The 19,544-nt window shown below is 58.8% G+C and overlaps 1 protein-coding gene across 2 annotated transcripts; it reads right to left on the minus strand.

Annotated features, from left to right (window-relative positions):
• Positions 1–4,192: 4,192 nt before the first annotated feature.
• LOC133361766 (protein S100-A1-like) lies at positions 4,193–18,950 on the minus strand. Of its 2 annotated transcripts, none has more exons than XM_061580764.1 (3): positions 18,893–18,950; positions 5,040–5,191; positions 4,193–4,549 (listed from the first exon to the last, which is right to left on the minus strand). In XM_061580764.1, exons 2-3 carry the CDS (start codon positions 5,181–5,183, stop codon positions 4,385–4,387), a joined length of 309 nt encoding a protein of 102 aa, XP_061436748.1. In that variant the 5' UTR covers positions 5,184–5,191; positions 18,893–18,950; the 3' UTR covers positions 4,193–4,384. The 2 variants fall into 2 exon arrangements, with proteins under 2 accessions (XP_061436748.1, XP_061436749.1); XM_061580765.1 differs by lacking the exon at positions 18,893–18,950 and adding an exon at positions 13,162–13,169.
• Between the last annotated feature and the right edge of the window lie 594 nt (positions 18,951–19,544).

Raw genomic sequence — 19,544 nt, forward strand, 5'->3', positions numbered from 1 at the left:
ACCACCACCACCTCGTGTATCCACCACCACCACCACCACCACCTCGTGTGTCCACCCACCACCACCACCAGCACCACCTCGTGTGTCCACCACCACCACCACCACCACCACACCTCGTGTTCCACCACCACCACCACCACCACCTCGTGTGTCCACCACACCACCACCACCACCACCTCGTGTGTCCACCACCACCACCACCACCTCGTGTGTCCACCACCACCACCACCACCACCTCGTGTGTCCACCACCACCACCACCACCTCGTGTGTCCACCACCACCACCACCACCACCTCGTGTGTCCACCACCACCACCACCTCCGTGTGGCCACCACCACCACCCCACCTCAGTGTGTCCACCACCACCACCACCACCTCGTGTGTCCACACCACCACCACCAGCCCACCTCGTGTGTCCACCACCACCACCACCACCAACCTCGTGTGTCCACCAACACCACCACCACCACCAACACCGTCGTTGTCCACCACCACCAGTCCAACACCAACCAGCCACCACCACCACCTCGTGTGTCCACCACCACCCACCACCTCGTGTGTCCACCACCACCACCACCACCACCACCTCGTGTGTCCACCACCACCACCACCCTCGTGTGTCCACCACCACCACCACCACCACCACCACCACCACCACCACCTCGTGTGTCCACCACAACCACACCCACCACCTCGTGTGTCACCACCACCACCCCACCACCACCTCGTGTGTCACCACCACCACCACCACCACCACCTCGTGTGTCCACCACCACCACCACACCACCTCGTGTGTCCACCACCACCACCACCACCTCGGTGTGCCACCACCACCACCACCACCACCTCGTGTGTCCACCACCCCCACCACCACCACCACCTCGTGTGTCCACCACCACCACCACCACCACCACCTCGTGTGTCCACCACCACCAGCCACCACCACCACCTCGTGTTCCACCACCACACCACCACCACCACCTCGTGTGTCCACCACCACCACCACCACCACCACCACCTCGTGTGTCCACCACCACCACCACCACCACCTCGTGTGTCCACCACCACCACACACCACCACCTCGTGTGTCCACCACCACCACCACCACCACCACCTCGTGTGTCCACCACCACCACCACCTCGTGTGTCCACCACCACCACCACCACCTCGTGTGTCCACCACCACACCACCACCACCACCTCGTGTGTCCACCACCACACACCACCACCTCGTGTGTCCACCACCACCACCACCACCACCTCGTGTGTCCACCACCACCACCACCACCTCGTGTGTCCACCACCACCACCACCACCTCGTGTGTCCACCACCACCACCACCTCGTGTGTCCACCACCACCACCACCACCTCGTGTGTCCACCACCACCACCTCGTGTGTCCACCACCACCACCACCACCACCTCGTGTGTCCACCACCACCACCACCACCACCTCGTGTGTCCACCACACCACCACCACCACCTCGTGTGTCCCCACCACCACCACCACCACCTCGTGTGTCCACCACCACCACCACCACCTCGTGTGTCCACCACCCACCACCACCACCACCTCGTGTGTCCACCACCACCACCACCACCACCACCACCTCGTGTGTCCACCACCACCACCACCACCTCGTGTGTCCACCACACCACCACCACCTCGTGTGTCCACCACCACCACCACACCACCACCACCTCGTGTGTCCACCACCACCACCACCACCACCACCTCGTGTGTCCACCACCACCACCACCACCACCACCACCTCGTGTGTCCACCACCACCACCACCACCACCTCGTGTGTCCACCACCACCACACCACCACCACCTCGTGTGTCCACCACCACCACCACCACCACCACCTCGTGTGTCCACCACCACCACCACCACCACCACCACCTCGTGTGTCCACCACCACCACCACCACCACCACCTCGTGTGTCCACCACCACCACCACCACCGTGTGTCCACCACCACCACCACCACCACCACCTCGTGTGTCCCACCACCACCACCACCACCACCACCTCGTGTGTCCACCACCACCACCACCACCACCACCTCGTGTGTCCACCACCACCACCACCACCACCACCACCTCGTGTGTCCACCACCACCACCACCACCACCACCACCTCGTGTGTCCACCACCCACCACCACCACCACCACACCTCGTGTGTCCACCACCACCACCACCACCACCTCGTGTGTCCACCACCACCACCACCACCACCACCTCGTGTGTCCACCACCACCACCACCACCACCTCGTGTGTCCACCACCACCACCCCACCACCACACCTCGTGTGTCCACCACCACCACCACCACCACCACCTCGTGTGTCCACCACCACCACCACCACCACCTCGTGTGTCCACCACCACCACCACCACCACCACCTCGTGTGTCCACCACCACCACCACACACCACCACCACCTCGTGTGTCCACCACCACCACCACCACCACCACTCGGGTCACACCACCCCACACCACCACCTCGTGTTCCACCACCACCACCACCACCACCACCACCTCGTGTGTCCACCACCACCACCACCACCACCACCACCTCGTGTGTCCACCACCACCACCACCACCACCACCACCTCGTGTGTCCACCACCACCACCACCACCACCACCACCTCGTGTGTCCACCACCACCACCCACCACCACCACCTCGTGTGTCCACCACCACCACCACCACCACCACCATCGGTGTGTCCACCACCACCACCACCACCACCACCTCGTGTGTCCACCACCACCACCACCACCACACCAACCTCGTGTGTCCACCACCTCGTGTTGTCCACCACCACCACCACCACCTCGTGTGTCCACCACCCACCACCACCACCACCTCGTGTGTCCCACCACCACCCACCACCACCTCGTGTGTCCACACCACCACCACCACCACCTCGTGTGTCCACCACCACCAACCACCACCTCGTGTGTCCACCACCACCACCACCACCACCACCACCTCGTGTGTCCACCACCTCGTGTGTCCACCACCACCACCACCACCTCGTGTGTCCACCACCACCACCACACCTCGTGTGTCCACCACCACACCACCACCTCGTGTGTCCACCACCACCACCACCACCTCGTGTGTCCACCACCACCACCACCACCTCGTGTGTCCACCACCACCACCACCACCTCGTGTGTCCACCACCACCACCACCTCGTGTGTCCACCACCACCACCACCACCTCGTGTGTCCACCACCACCACCACCACCTCGTGTGTCCACCACCACCACCACCACCTCGTGTGTCCACCACCACCACCACCACCTCGTGTGTCCACCACCACCACCACCACCTCGTGTGTCCACCACCACCACCACCACCTCGTGTGTCCACCACCACCACCACCACCTCGTGTGTCCACCACCACCACCACCACCTCGTGTGTCCACCACCACCACCACCTCGTGTGTCCACCACCACCACCACCACCTCGTGTGTCCACCTCCACCACCTCCACCACCACCTCGTGTGTCCACCTCCACCACCACCACCTCGTGTGTCCACCACCATCACCACCTCGTGTGTCCACCACCACCACGTATCCACCACCACCACTGGCGCATTGCGGCTCTTGAGAGTGCGAGTATTCTTATAAAAGTCTCTTCTTATTGTTTTGTCTGTCGACCCCAGGGGCTCAACTATGGCGTGTGGCAGAGACTCGATAGGCAACTGAATTTAAAATCGTCTGAGAGTTTGTTGTCCTTCCGCCCCGCACGCTCGGGGATGAGCGCGGTTGGCATCGTAAGGTGCAACAGAAGTTGAAAGATCCCCCGTGTAGCCTTAACAGACTGTCGGGGCAAGTGCCGTCAGCGAGCACCTATGAAGGCCGGCACGGCACACGAGGAGAGTGGATGGGCCAGCACCACGCCCGACCGCCTTTGTCTCCCGAATGGTGACATTTACACACCGCACCAGGTACTCATGAGGCTGAGTCGACCTGAGGGAGGACCCAGGACCGGTTTAGATATTCGTCACTGGTGTGGTGGCCACTAGCGGGAATCGAACCCGGTTCGCCAGGTTTGTAGCGCAGCGCGCTAACCAATACACCACCCCATGCACACACACACACGCACGCACATGCACACACGCACATGCACACACGCACAAAACCAACGGGAGGCCACACCAATTCCTGCCAGTTTCGCGGATTTTATTTTCAACTCGGCTTCTCCGCACTCAACGAGTTTTACTACGCTGCTTTCTTAAAAATGCGCGGCGCACCGGTCAAACCGTACGAGACGAGGTGGGGAGAGAAGAGGTGCGGGGGTGGGGGGGGGGGAGAGAGAAGAGGTGGGGGAGCAACCCCTCCCAGTTGTCAGGCCACATCACTTGGCAGCGGCCTGGGTCTTGAGGTAGTCCTCAAAGTAGACGTTGCACGCGATGGTGAAGGAGGCCACCATGGCGGCGAACTCGGAGAAGTCCAGCTCCCCGTCGCCGTCCGCGTCCAGGTCCTTGAGCAGCTTGTCCACGGTGGTGGGGTCCTTCTTGCCCTGCGACGCACACGGCGGGCGGGCAGACGCACACCACGCGGGGTCAAACAACGCTCGCCCAGACACGCTCACGCGGGCATGAGGGCCTGGCCCCGCCGCCTGGCCACGCCACCATTAGGCCATCCGTCGGCTTCATCGGTCCCGGTCATCATCAGCATCATCGTCACCTCCTCATCCCTTAATCCCAACACCGCGCGACCATCCCTCCCACCTCGCCACCACCGTCACCACGATCGCGTCTCAAGTCGAGTCCGTTGTATCCAGGCGAGAACTGAGAGACCACGCTGAGCCTCATTAGCAAGAGTGGCCTGGATCCCTCACCCACCATCATCACCTCACCCTCTACCACCATCCTCACCACCACCACCACCCTCCACCATTCAGATCCTGCCAGACACCAGGTGACCCGGAATTCTACGGAAAAAGTCGTGCGATAGGCGAGCGAGGGGAAGGGGGAGGGGGGGGGAGCGAGGGGAAGGGGGGGCGGCACCTTGAGGAAGCCGCCCAGCTCGTTAGACACCAGGTCCTTGAGCTCGCGCTTGCTCAGCGTGTACTTGTTGCCCTCCTTGCCGGCGTACTGGTGGAACACCGAGATCAAGTCCTGCATCACCTTCTCCAGGTTGGACACCGACATGTTGAAGGCTGCACGCACAGAGACGACACAGAGAGAAAGAGAGAGACAAAGGCGACTGTGATTGGGGTGGAGGGGGCGATGAGGTTGTTGAAGTTGTTGTTGTGCGGGTTGTCCCGATTGTTGCAGCCAAGCACCGATTAGTCTGTGGGTACGTGAGTAGGTGGGTGGGTAGAGGAGCGGGTGGGTGGGTAGAGGAGCGGGTGGGTGGGTAGGTAGGAGTGGGTGGGTGGGTAGAGGTGTGGTTGTCTTGACAACAGTTTAAATCTCAGTGGGGGTGGATTCCGATTGAAACTGGACAAATCTGCCGCGACAGTTTCCGTCAACAGCGTAAGATTTTAAACAAAGACAAAGATCCCCCGTGCAGCCTGCACAGGCTGTTGGGACACACCGTGCCCAGGCGCTCGTTGTGAATGCCGAGTCGACCTAGGGGAGGGGAGGGCCCAGGAACCAGTTCAGGTGAATTCCCCACCCAGCGCCGGCCGTGCCCGAGAATCGCCGCGCCAACCGCTGCGCCACCGCTCCCCGGAGCACCCGGGCAGGAGGGGGGGGGGGGCCGAGACGAGGGGGGGGACGCGGCCGATCTCGCGCTTGGGCTCGCGGTCCCCACGGTCGCGCGCAACTCAGATGCTATAGGCTGCGGCTGCGTTCCCGCTCGTCCGTGCGTCTCATCACAAAGCGGGGAGCAGCGGTGTCGAGGTTCACGCGCCACGCTGCGGACCCGGCCACCCGAGTTCAATTCCCGCTCGCGGCCAACTTCTGGCGACGATTATCTGAACCGGTCCGTGCCGGCCTTCACGAGGCGCTGCTGCCTAACAGCGCTCGCCCCAACGCTCCGTTGGGGCTACACGGGAAGCTCTGTGTCTTTGGTTAAAAATCGCATCGTACTGTACAGAGATCTTGCCGCACAAACTCCGTCCTCGGGCCATCTCCGTGTTTGGGTTCCACGTTCACAGATTTAACATCAAAGAGAGCGGCGCGTGATCAACGAGCCAGTGGCGGCGGTCCCACCAACACCACCCCGTGGCCACGGTCCCAGTCCCAACGCAAAGCAGCCAGGCCATCTACACCCCTCCCCCCCCAGCCACTCATTCACTCATCTGGCCCTCTACATTAAAACACCAACAACAACAAAAATCACAAATCCCACCAGTCACACAGCTTCCTTGTCACGGCATCATCCCAGCGGCAATGGTTCAAGGCCCCCAAGGCAAACACTCTGGGTTTGAGTCGAGGTGTCTCTGCCACCATCTGCGATTAAACCAGACTCTCAATAACGAGCTGATCGCACGAGTCTCCAACACTCGTGACATTCATGCGCGATGGCGGGATCACGTGGCAGTGGCTCCGCTGCTACACGTGGCTGCCGGCAAATTCTACCCTGGAAGCAGCAGCGAGGGTTGGTGGCTCACGCACACACACACGCGCACACACGCGCACGCACACACACGCACACGCACACACGCACAACACACGCACACACACGCACGCACACACACGCACGCACACGCACACACGCACACACACACGCACACACGCGCGGAGCTTGTGACCCTCCCCACGTCTTCCCGTGGGTGTCAAGGAGGGGCCAACCCCCGTGGCGCCAGGTAGCAGGCGGTGCACCAAAGCGTGGACTCATCTCCGTCCGTTTCCCATCTGTACGGGGATCGAGCGTTGCCCCCCCCCCCCCCTCGCGCAAGGCGTGGGGTTTTCTCCAGTTGCTCCGGGTTCCTTCCAAACGTGGCAAAGTCAGCATTTAAAATCGGTAGAAAATCTCAAAATAAGAACCCCAATAGCAGGTGAAGTGCCAATTGTTTACCCACGGAGCACAGTGCAGTCTCCAACTCTTATTATTATTACATCATTCTCTGGCCTCTACATGATAGGAAGAAAAGGCACAGTGCCTGAAACGTTGCCCGTTATACATTTTAAACAGTTTTTTTTATTTTACCAGGTAAAAAAACGCTTTATCAGCAGCGAGCTGGTTATCACAAATCATAGCTCAACGAAGTGGCTTACCACGTGTGGAAATGTATAGCAGCCAAATATTCTCAAACACGTGATGTTGATTCTGAACGTGGCAGGGAAAGAAACTGGAGAACCTGGAGAGAAAAAAATCCACGTGACCACGGTGAGAGAGAGACGCAGCCTCCAAATATCTAGCAGGCGTCGCGGCCAGGATCGAACCCACGACCTCCTGTGTACCAGGCGAGGTAGTTGACACCTCCTAGCCACCGTGGTGCCCATTGCACCGTCCAAGGCCACACGCACGCGCGGCGTTATCACTGCCACCGAATGTGGCGGTGTGGGAGGGGGGGGTCGTAGTTCGACGCACAATTACATCGACGCCGCGACACAACGCGACAACAATCAGTGCCGTTGTGGAGCTACAAGGAACAAAGCTCACAAGCGTGCCCAAATGGCTCCACGTCCAAATCCAATCGCCCTCACCACATCATGAAAACCCAAAACCCGCCCAAAGTATTAACGAGCCTCCGTTTGAGAACGCGAAGCGTGCTGGCATCCCGCCACGATCAGCAATGCTTTTTATAAGTTACAACAACAACGAAAAGGCGCCCGTCAATATTTTGAGAGGCCCGGCGTGTTATTTGCACGGCGGGCGCTGGGCACCGAGGCGTCTGGAGAGCCGACGTTCCTCTGGGAGATGGAGCAACGAAAAAAAGGGGCAAAGGTGGTCGGCACGAAGCTTGAAAGAAAAAAAATCAACTTCAATCGCAAGGATCGGGGGAGAGGCGACCGGTGGCTTGGGGAGGCCTTCATCGAGCAGTGAATGGACCGTGGCCGATGTGGCGAGCAGCAAATGGCAGAGAGGGGGTTGTGACGCCATGGCTTGCTCAGGTGGGTCCTGGGCGGTGGGAACACTTCTCCCCTTCCAAGACGCCCCAGATCAGCGTGGGAAGAGGAGACCAAACACCACTCGAGAGAGAGCTCCCTCTTAGCGAAGGGTCCTTCTGCCAGCAGTTGACGCGAGCGAGCGGCGCAGCTGCAGGGCTGCACCTTTGCCCTGCAACTGGGATACGAGGGCGTTGTGCTCCACTGCTGGGAGGGATAACAATTTAGGAGGTGGGGGGGGGGGAATCCGTTGAGAACATCAACGGTCGAGAGAAACCCCAACATCACCACAGCGCCATCGTACCAGAAGACTTCGCATCGCCAGCCCGGAAGAAAAGAAACGATACCACGGGTTTCGGCGAACCGCAGAGACACGTGTACACGAAGCACACGTCGGCCTTCCCCGTGCAGAACTGCGCGACGGATCTTTTTTGCACAATACACAAAGGCCGGTCGCTTTGCGCACACGTGTCGCTGCGGTTCGTCGAGAGTGGCGGTTTTCCGGCCCGCGCCGCGAAGTCTTCTGGCACGACGGTGGCAGTTGACGATGGGATTCTCTCGAGCGTTTATTCGGTGAGATGTTATTGTCCCAGCCGACATCCATTGACATGTTGCACCCATATGTTCCCTCAATGCCCCCAAGAGATCTAGGGGGGGGGGGATGCAGATATTTTCTCTGCATTTCCAGGTCGACGCTTCGGTCTATGGGTGACCGAGATGTTTCCCCGTGTGGCCCCCAGGCGATGGAACGCTCGTCCATGAGGCATCAATGATTTCTCAGAGTCTGTGGACAGTTTTCAAATGAGTCTGAAAACCTATTCATTATTTTTATGACGAGTGTCTGCTGCTGCTTGTGTCCTGTGCGGCGCTTCGAGATTCTTGATGAAAAGCGCTGTACAAACGGAATATATTCTACTACTTTGTTGGCATTAGCGCAGCTCAGGCGGTTGGCGACCTGCGGCTCCGGAGTCGCGTGCGGCTCTTTATGGACCGCGGATTCGTGGCGTTACTTCAGGACCACCACCACCGTCTCTCGTATTCACCACCACAATGCATTGCGGCTCTTGAAATGTTGGAGGGGTTTTTGCTTTGTTTTACAGAAATCGAGATAAATGTATCTTCTTGTTGTGTTGGTTGCAGACCCCTGACCTAACTGAATGGGCCCTGCAAGTGGGGATACCAAGCATCGGTGACTTGTACTGCGCTTCTTCTACCGTCGCACGCTTGCTGATGCAGATGCAGAGCAACTGCAAAGTCACATTCAGCTGGTCAAGCCCAGATATAACCGCGTCAGGAGCAGCGGACTGGATCATCGCCGTGACGCTGCCTTCGTATTTGTGGATGGGCCATTGCGTCGTTGTATGCGGTCTGTTCTGGATGACCACAGTCGCACACTGCTGGAGTTTTTTTTACTTACATTCGTCAGGCAGCCAGATCTCCTGCCATGGTTTGTGTAGTGAATGCAGTTTGGGGTAGACCGTGATCTTCCTTTCAAGATCAACCCCGGGGATTGTCTTCTTTTTTTCTCAAGGCGTACAATTGCGTGTTCTTCCGAACTAGCGCTGGCGAGTCCTGATGCAGATGCCACCGGTCTACAGTTGTCCAGACCTCCATCACATTTGCTGGGACAAAAAATAAAAACCGAGGGACCCACAATTCAGTTCTTTTCAGAACGTTTCCACTGCGTTGGTGTTCGCAGGTGCACTGTGTGGTCTCGACAATACCACCCGGGTCTCCTGCCAGCCAGCCAGCCTTCGACATTTCGCTTGGCCTCAAAGTGCACCTAGCCTGGCACGAGCACCACGTGGTGACGAGGTCACCGCCACTTAGTGGCAAGCTGCTGTGGTTGTTGTTGTTGTGTTTTCGGGTCTTGGCACTGCGTTGTTGTGCCCAGGGATCTGCTTCGGGTGACTATTTTTTGTGCAACATATAAAAAAATCGGCAATTAGAAGAAAACCGCACCACAGAGACGCGAGCTCAGAGTTCCACAGCCAAACAGCCGCCTTCACGAGAGAGGGGGACACGGCATGGAGGCCCAAACGAGCGGCGTTGTTTGTAGCCAGGCCACGATGAGCAGCGTGGCGCATCTGGCACAGAGCCCCACTCCGTTCGTCGCTTCTAAATCCGGCCCTCAAACAGAAAGAGTTTGCTCGATCAGAGAAAGAAAAGAAAAACACACACACACGAGCAATATTAATACTCCCCGTCGCCTCATCACGCTCTGGGAGATGCCAAGTCACGGGCTCCGCCGTGGAAGGCACGATGCTGACCGCGCATTCGCGGTCGCGAGATCGCGCACGGCGTGGCGCATTGCCGCGAGAGCGCAGTGGCAATGTAGTTCAAAATGACACTCCTATTACAAAATAATCTTATGGCTCGAGCTTCCCAGGCTGCATACTGGCTGGGCTACGGTCGACCTCGACAAGTGGCTGCGTTGTTTTGTGGCTGCGGCCACAGACAAAGGGAGCTACACAGTCATCAGGACGCCATCTTGGCAGGGGGCACGCTGTGCGTGTGGGAATGATGGGGTGGTGTGGAAAATACTTAAAGGAACACGCATTCCGCCGTGTTCACGGACAAATAAGCGTTCATTTTGTAACAAGAAAAAATATTGCAAGCGTTTGCTTTCGGTTTGTTTTCATTTTAATGCTGGTGGAAGTAATTTCGGCCCATCTCTAGAGCCTGTTTTCCTGAAAGTTTCCCCCGGATCGGAGTGGTTCGCTCGGCTGACTGCAGTCTACTACCCTCCTCCCACCCACCGCTGACTGGGCCTGGCTCACAGCACGTGGCCTCTGCCCACCAGAGCAATGCATCACACACACTATCCAACCAGAATTTAACAAATATAATATAGCGATGTCGTCTATATATTGTCGATGCAGCAAGAACAGTGTAAGAATATTTTCGATATTTACAAACGCAACATTTATAGTGATTTTATCATTGAACATGTTTAATGACTCTGGTTGGATGGATCCTCGGTTATCCAATATCTACTGCAATGTATTATACTTCATGTTGGCAACAATAAAAAACGTGATATGCCAGTAATTTTGGTTATTTTAATTCTGCAAAGTTATTCAATGTTGTCGGTAAGCAACAAAATATCATCGTAGAGCAACAAATGTCATGGCAGAGAAGTGGGAGTAATGAACGCAGGCGACTGACACTGTTCATTTAAAGTTGATGTTTATAAAAAAATAAGTATTACCTATTTTTATTTTAACAGTTAAGGAGGTCCACTGAGCTTTGTATCTTTTTTTCAGAAGCGACCTGACCACAAATGATAGCGCAACGAAGCGGCTTATCGTCGTGGAGGAACTTACAGCAGCCGAATACTCTAAAATGGGTAAATGTTGATTATAAAACGTGGAAGGGCAAAACCGAAGGACCCGGTGAGAGACACACAAACTACAAATATACAGCAGCAGGCGTCAGGGTCACGATTGGACCCACGACCTCCTGGACACCAGGCGAGACAGTTAACATCTCCTCGCCACCACTGAAAGCGATTTCCCCACTCGCGTGAGCGTCGAGGGCACCTCTACTCGCCCTCCTGCTTACAGCCCTACAGAGCCAGTGGTGGACATTCCACATTCCTATGGCGCCACCGCGAGATGTGAACTACATTGCTCCCAGTGTCATTTTTTTCTCCGGCATATTCACATCCTAGAGAACATTGTACGATTACATGCAGCGGCAGATGGAGGGCTTGCACATGGCGCGAGTATTGGAGGGTTGTGAGAGGAGCTTGACCAATCACAGCCTCCCTTACCACAGCCACGGGTTCTCAGCGGACTCTAATAAAGAACGGTGATTATAATGACACAGTGTTAGTTTTATAATGCACACGTACCGTCACCGGGTATCATTATTTGCTGTTCTGCCTTGAAAGGAAAGCCAAATGGGCGGACGTTTCCCCCTTCATAGCACGTGAAGGGCCATTGCCTGATACGTCGCTTGTCTCATTTTTGCACTCCAATCGTCGTCGTTGTGATAACGGTCTGATCCGGTGGCCTCTCCTGGACATCTGGAGACTAAAGAGCTTCATAGCTTATCGGATTTCCTCGAGGATAAATAAATAGGATTCGGATTCTTTATTTTAAGGCCACGGTGTTATTCCTGACCAATGTATTGGTGGTGGTGGAGTACTTAAAATCAGGTAACAAGTGGGGGGCACATCGTGCCTCTGTAGTGGGGGGCACTGGGACGGGTGACGTTTCACGGGGGGGGGGGGGGGCGGAATCCCCTGACGAAGGAATCGACTGTGGAGATGGCGAGTCTCGCACGGAGCGAGACTCGCCATCACTTCGCCTCGCAGGGCAGAGCCGCAGCAGCAGGCAACACAAGCCCGCAGCAGCAGGCAGCACAAGCCCGCAGCAGCAGGCAGCACAAGCCCGCAGCAGCAGGCAACACAAGCCCGCAGCAGCAGGCAGCACAAGCCCGCAGCAGCAGCAGGCAACACAAGCCCGCAGCAGCAGCAGCAACACAAGCCCGCAGCAGCAGGCAACACAAGCCCGCAGCAGCAGCAGGCAACACAAGCCCGCAGCAGCAGCAGGCAACACAAGCCCGCAGCAGCAGGCGGCAACACAAGCCCGCAGCAGCAGCAGGCAACACAAGCCCGCAGCAGCAGGGGCAACACAAGCCCAGCAGCAGGCGGCAACACAAGCCCGCAGCAGCAGGCGGCAACACAAGCCCGCAGCAGCAGGCGGCAACACAAGCCCGCAGCAGCAGGCCACAAGCCCGCAGCAGCAGGCAGCACAAGCCCGCAGCAGCAGGCAACACAAGCCCACAGCAGCAGACAGCACAAGCCCGCAGCAGCAGACAGCACAAGTCTACAGCAGCAGACAGCACAAGCCCGCAGCAGCAGACAGCACAAGTCTACAGCAGCAGACAGCACAAGTCTACAGCAGCAGACAGCACAAGCCTACAGCAGCAGACAGCCGCAGCAGCAGGAGAGGCAGCGGTGATGATGATGGGCGTGCGTGGGGGTGATGGGTGGGGGGGGCGGCAGTGATGGCGGAGAGGGCGGTGATGGGCCGGGGGGGGGGGCAAGGCAGTGGGATGCCATCATTGCGCAACAACTCGCCACGCCTCCACACCTCCCTGCGCTCACCACATTCCTCACCTGGACGACACCGCTATGCACTGCACCACTCCCTCCCCTCCTCTTTCTTATTACACCGCAACCCTGTGGACTCACCACCACTCACCCACACTGTCCCGTGACTCACACCCACTCACCACATCTGTCCCGTGACTCACCACCCAATCACCCACACTGTCCCGTGACTCACCACCCACTCACCCACACTGTCCCGTGACTCACCACCCACTCACCCACACGTCCCGTGACTCACCACCCACTCACCCACACTGTCCCGTGACTCACACACCCACCTCAAACCCACACTGTCCCGTGGACTCACCACCCACTCACCCACACTGTCCCGTGACTCACCACCCACTCACCCACACTGTCCCGGACTCACACCCCTCACCCACTCCCCGCACCACGCCGGTGGCCACATTCCAGAGCGGCCGCGTCAAGCGGGGGGGGGGGGGGGGGGAGAGTGGGGGTGGGGTGGGAGTGGGGGGGGAGTGGGGGGGGGAGAGTGGGGTGGAGAGTGTGTGGAGCGTTTGGGGAGTACAGAGTGAGGGAGAGAGATGGCGAGATACAGGGTGGGGAGATTAGAAGAGAGTGGTGGGGGTGAGTGGTGGGGGTGGGTGGTGGGGTGGTGGGGGTGGGGGGGCCACACCTTCACCCCGCGCCTCAGGAATGTGGCGCGACCTGCGCAGGTGGGTGGCGATGGGGTGAGTGGGGTGAGGGCGGATGTTGAGGTGATTGGTGATGGTGAGTGGGGTGAGGTGATGGTGATGGGGAGTGGGGTGAGTGATGTGAGTGGGGTGAGGTGATGGTGAGGCGATGGTGAGGTGATGGTGAGGCGATGTGGAGTGGGGCGAGGCGATGGTGAGTGGGGCGAGGGCGATGGTGAGTGGGGAGAGGCGATGGTGAGTGGGGCGAGGCGATGGTGAGTGGGGCGAGGTGATGGTGATGGTGCGGGGTCTAGTGAGGTGATGGTGAGTGGGGTATGGTGATGGTGAGTGGGGTGAGGTGATGGTGAGTGGGGTGAGGTGATGGTGAGTGGGGTGAGGTGATGGTGAGTGGGGTGAGGTGATGGTGAGTGGGGTGAGGTGATGGTGAGTGGGGTGAGGTGATGGTGAGTGGGGTGAGGTGATGGTGAGTGGGGTGAGGTGATGGTGAGTGGGGTGAGGTGATGGTGAGTGGGGTGAGGTGATGGTGAGTGGGTGAGGTGATGGTGAGTTGGGTGAGGCGATGGTGAGTGGGTGAGGTGATGGTGAGGCGATGGTGAGTGGGGTGAGGTGATGGTGAGGTGATGGTGAGTGGGGTGAGGCGATGGTGAGTGGGGTGAGGCGATGGTGAGTGGGGTGAGGCGATGGTGAGGTGATGGTGAGTGGGGCGGTGATGGTGAGTGGGGTGAGGTGATGGTGATGGTGAGTGGGGTGAGGCGATGGTGAGTGGGGTGAGGCGATGGTGAGTGGGGTGAGGCGATGGTGAGGTGATGGTGAGTGGGGCGAGTGATGGTGAGGTGATGGTGATGGTGAGTGGGGTGAGGCGATGGTGAGTGGGGTGAGGCGAGGTGATGTGAGTGGGTGAGGTGATGAGGTGATGGTGAGTGGGGTGAGGTGATGGTGAGTGGGGTGAGGTGATGGTGAGTGGGGTGAGGTGATGGTGAGTGGGGTGAGGTGATGGTGAGGTGAGGTGAGGTGATGGTGATGGGGTGAGGTGATGGTGAGGCGATGGTGAGTGGTGAGTGATGGTGAGTGGGGTGAGGCGATGGTGAGGCTGGTGAGTGGGGCGAGGCGATGGTGAGTGGGGTGAGGTGATGGCGAGTGGGGTGAGGGATGGTGAGTGGGGCGATGGCGAGTGGGGCGAGGTGATGGTGAGTGGGGCGAGGCGATGGTGAGTGGGGTGAGGGTATGGTGATGGTGAGCGGGGTGAGGCGATGGTGAGCGGGGTGAGGTGATTGTGAGCGGGGTGAGGCGATGGTGAGCGGGGTGAGGTGATGGTGAGGTGATGGTGAGGCGATGGCGAGTGGGGTGAGGTGTTGGCGAGTGGAGTGAGGTGATGGTGAGTGGGGTGAGGTGATGGTGAGGCGATGGTGAGTGGGGTGAGGTGTTGGTGAGTGGGGTGAGGCGATGGTGAGTGGGGTGAGGTGTTGGTGAGTGGGGTGAGGCGATAGTGACGGAGGCAGCCGAGCGGAATTCACGCGGACAAAATCCGCGCTCTGCAGCTGCAGCGAGACCCGCCTAGAGCCACACCCAGAGGGTCAGAGACACGGGGGGAGACAGAGACACGGGGGGAGACAGAGACACGGGGGGAGACAGAGACACGGGGGGAGACAGAGACACGGCGAGACAGAGACAGAGAGACACGGGGGGAGACAGAGAGACACGCCTAGAGGGTCAGAGACACGGGGCGAGACAGAGACACGGGGGGAGACAGAGACACGGGGGGAGACAGAGACACGGGGGGAGACAGAGACACGGGGGGAGACAGAGACACGGGGGGGAGACAGAGACACGGGGGGGAGACAGAGACACGGGGGGGAGACAGAGACACGGGGGGGAGACAGAGACACGGGGGGGAGACAGAGACACGGGGGAGACAGAGACACGGGGGGGAGACAGAGACACGGGGGAGACAGAGACACGGGGGGGACAGAGCACGGGGGGAGACAGAGACACGGGGGGGAGACAGAGACACAGGGACTGGGGAGACAGAGACACGGGGACGGGGGAGACAGAGACACGGGGGGACAGGGGAGACACGGGGGCAGGGGGAGACAGAGACACGGGGGGGAGACAGAGACACGGGGGGGAACAGAGACGGGGGGGAGACAGAGACACGGGGGGAGACAGAGACACGGGGGGGAGACAGAGACACGGGGGGGAGACAGAGACACGGGGGAGACAGAGACACGGGGGGGAAGAGACACGGGGGGAGACAGAGACACGGGGGGAGACAGAGACACGGGGGGAGACAGAGACACGGGGGGAGACAGAGACACGGGGGGAGACAGAGACACGGGGGGAGACAGAGACACGCCAAGCCACGCCCAGAGGGTCAGAGACACGGGGGACGGAGGGACAGAGACACGGCGAGACAGAGACACGGTGGGAGACAAAGCCACGGGGGGACAGAGACACGCTGAGACAAACGGTGTCTGTCTCTGTTATTGCAAACGGAGATCGAAAAAGTTGTGGGGCGAATTCAGAGAGAGATACAATGGATTGGGACTCACAGGGGAACATCTACCACAACCACCAACCCACCACAACCATCTACCACAGCCACCAACCACAACCACCACCACCACCACATCACCAGGTGAGCGAGCTCTCGCCCTCACCTGGCGCCCCCGAGATACGCAACCCAAGGCGGAGCCTGGATCGTGCTGGATGGGCGACCACTGTGCATGAGCCGGGTGCCATAGGCCGCGCTGGTGGGCAGCAGAGAAGCGATGCAGCCAACGCCACTGTTGGACTGCACTTCTGCGCTCCCGCGTCGATGCTGAACACCGCGTGACCACCGCCAGCAGCGGCGCGCGCGGCGACCTGCGTGGCCAGGCGTGGTCTAAGGTGGTGAAGTTGGTCTAAGGTGGTGAAGTTGGTCTAAGGTGGTGAAGCGTGGTCTAAGGTGGTGAAGTGCGGTCTAAGGTGGTGAAACGTGGTCTAAGGTGGTGAAGTTGGTCTAAGGTGGTGAAGTTGGTCTAAGGTGGTGAAGTTGGTCTAAGGTGGTGAAGCGTGGTCTAAGGTGGTGAAGCGTGGTCTAAGGTGGTGAAGCGTGGTCTAAGGTGGTGAAGCGTGGTCTAAGGTGGTGAAGTGCGGTCTAAGGTGGCGAAGTGCGGTCTAAGGTGGTGAAGCGTGGTCTAAGGTGGTGAAGTTGGTCTAAGGTGGTGAAGTTGGTCTAAGGTGGTGAAGCGCGGTCTAAGGTGGTGAAGTGCGGTCTAAGGTGGTGAAGCGTGGTATAAGGTGGTGAAGTGCGGTCTAAGGTGGTGAAGTGTGGTCTAAGGTGGTGAAGTGTGGTCTAAGGTGGTGAAGTGTGGTCTAAGGTGGTGAAGTGTGGTCTAAGGTGGTGAAGTGTGGTCTAAGGTGGTGAAGCGTGGTCTAAGGTGGTGAAGTGCGGTCTAAGGTGGTGAAGCGTGGTCTAAGGTGAAGTGCGGTCTAAGGTGGTGAAGTGCGGTCTAAGGTGAAGCGTGGTCTAAGGTGGTGAAGCGTGGTCTAAGGTGGTGAAGCGTGGTCTAAGGTGGTGAAGTGCGGTCTAAGGTGAAGCGTGGTCTAAGGTGGTGAAGCGTGGTCTAAGGTGGTGAAGTGCGGTCTAAGGTGAAGTGTGGTCTAAGGTGGTGAAGCGTGGTCTAAGGTGGTGAAGTGCGGTCTAAGGTGAAGCGTGGTCTAAGGTGGTGAAGTGCGGTCTAAGGTGAAGCGTGGTCTAAGGTGAAGTGTGGTCTAAGGTGGTGAAGCGTGGTCTAAGGTGAAGTGTGGTCTAAGGTGAAGTGTGGTCTAAGGTGAAGCGTGGTCTAAGGTGAAGTGCGGTCTAAGGTGAAGTGTGGTCTAAGGTGAAGCGTGGTCTAAGGTGAAGTGTGGTCTAAGGTGGTGAAGCGTGGTCTAAGGTGAAGTGCGGTCTAAGGTGAAGTGCGGTCTAAGGTGAAGTGCGGTCTAAGGTGAAGTGTGGTCTAAGGTGAAGTCGGTCTAAGGTGAAGTCGGTCTAAGGTGAAGTGTGGTCTAAGGTGGTGAAGCGTGGTCTAAGGTGGTGAAGTTGGTCTAAGGTGAAGTGCGGTCTAAGGTGAAGTGCGGTCTAAGGTGAAGTTGGTCTAAGGTGAAGTTGGTCTAAGGTGAAGCGTGGTCTAAGGTGAAGCGTGGTCTAAGGTGAAGTGCGGTCTAAGGTGAAGCGTGGTCTAAGGTGAAGCGTGGTCTAAGGTGAAGTCGGTCTAAGGTGAAGTCGGTCTAAGGTGGTGAAGTCGGTCTACGGAGGCAAAGGGGACCCGTGTAGCCTCCAGACAGCTGGTTTGGGGAAAGTTGCCGTGAACAAGGCCGCTGGGCTGCCGACAGCACCACGCCCGGCCGCCTTTGTCTTCCCAGCGCCGGCGCGTTACGCATCATGAGCCGGGCCACACGCGTTATACAGAGGGACGAGTAGACCAAGGGTGGCTACCCAGGTTATGGGATTCGTCGCCTCTTTGATGGCCGTGAGCGGGATTCGAACTCGGGACACCAATACGGACCGTCGGTTCAGTGCGCTAACCATTGCGCCACCGCTCTCCATCGAGTTCGTTCAATGCAACATTAAAACGCACACGTATGTACTGTATATGTATGTTGGACTTATTTCGCACCGTACGTAGCCAACCGTGCTAATCGGAGGTGCGGTGTGTGGGTGGGATAAACTCCACACACAGACCAGCGAGACGCGTCCGTGGCCATGCCACCACAAACCGTGGCTCGCCAGAGAGAGACAGAGAGAGAGTGAGACAGAGAGAGACAGAGAGAGAGACAGAGAGAGCTCACCGTGGCTCAGAGTCCGAGACGCGCAGGACACTAAAGCGAGGCCACAGTCGCGCCAGTGCGCCCAGAGCAACCCCACACCCGCAGGCGGGGAGCGACACGACAACTCGCCGTGACGAGCGCAGCAGCAGCAGCAGACCTCATCAGTGGCATCGACCTCCTCCCGAACAACAACATCATCATCATAAACAACATCAACATCATCAACATCGCTGCTGCTGCTGCTGCTCCGACTGGCATCGTGCCGCGAGGAGACCGCGCGCGCAGCGCACCGTAGCTGGGTGCTTGGAGGCGAGTAGGAGGACTGGACGAGCAGGAGGCGAAGACTCGACGAGGCGGATGAACCGGTCTGGAAAATAGTTGAGCGGCACGGAAATTGTTCAATTTATGTCGAGGAGCGGTGGGATGCGGTGACCAACGGCGAGGCGGAGAGGTGCGGTGGGCGGGGAATCCATCACGATCGATTTGCTCTCCTCCCTCCCCCCGCCACACCCTGCCCCCCCCCCCCCACACACTCACTCACCGCAGTAAACCGCCTCTCCCCTCTCATCTCACTCCACTCCCCTCCACGCTCTCTCCTGCCTCTCCCCTCTCATCTCTCTCCACTCACCTCCACGCACTCTCCTGCCTCTCCCCTCTCATCTCACTCTACTCCCCTCCACGACTCTCCTACCTCTCCCCTCTCATCTCACTCCACTACCTCCACGCACTCTCCCCCTCTCATCTCACTCTACTCCCTCCACGCACTCTCCTACCTCTCCCTCTCATGTCACTCCACTCACGCACTCTCCTGCCTCTCCCTCTCATCTCGCTCCACTCCCCTCCACGCACTCTCCTGCTCTCCCTCTCTCATCTCACCTCACTCCCCTCCACGCACTCTCCTGCCTCTTCCCACTCATCTCGCTCCACTCCCCTCCACGCACT

This window comes from Lethenteron reissneri, unplaced genomic scaffold (genome assembly GCF_015708825.2).
Source record: "Lethenteron reissneri isolate LAM-NWPU_2019-01 unplaced genomic scaffold, ASM1570882v1 scaffold_1225, whole genome shotgun sequence".
NCBI classification, from domain to species: Eukaryota; Metazoa; Chordata; class Hyperoartia; order Petromyzontiformes; family Petromyzontidae; genus Lethenteron; species Lethenteron reissneri.

Bases quoted from the DNA above. Each gene is read 5' to 3' on its own strand.
- LOC133361766 (XM_061580764.1), bottom strand. From the start codon at position 5,183: ATGTCGGTGTCCAACCTGGAGAAGGTGATGCAGGACTTGATCTCGGTG. The intron at 4,550-5,039 runs GTGCCGCCCCCC...TGTGCGTCGCAG, and splicing joins AGCTGGGCGGCTTCCTCAAG to GGCAAGAAGGACCCCACCAC.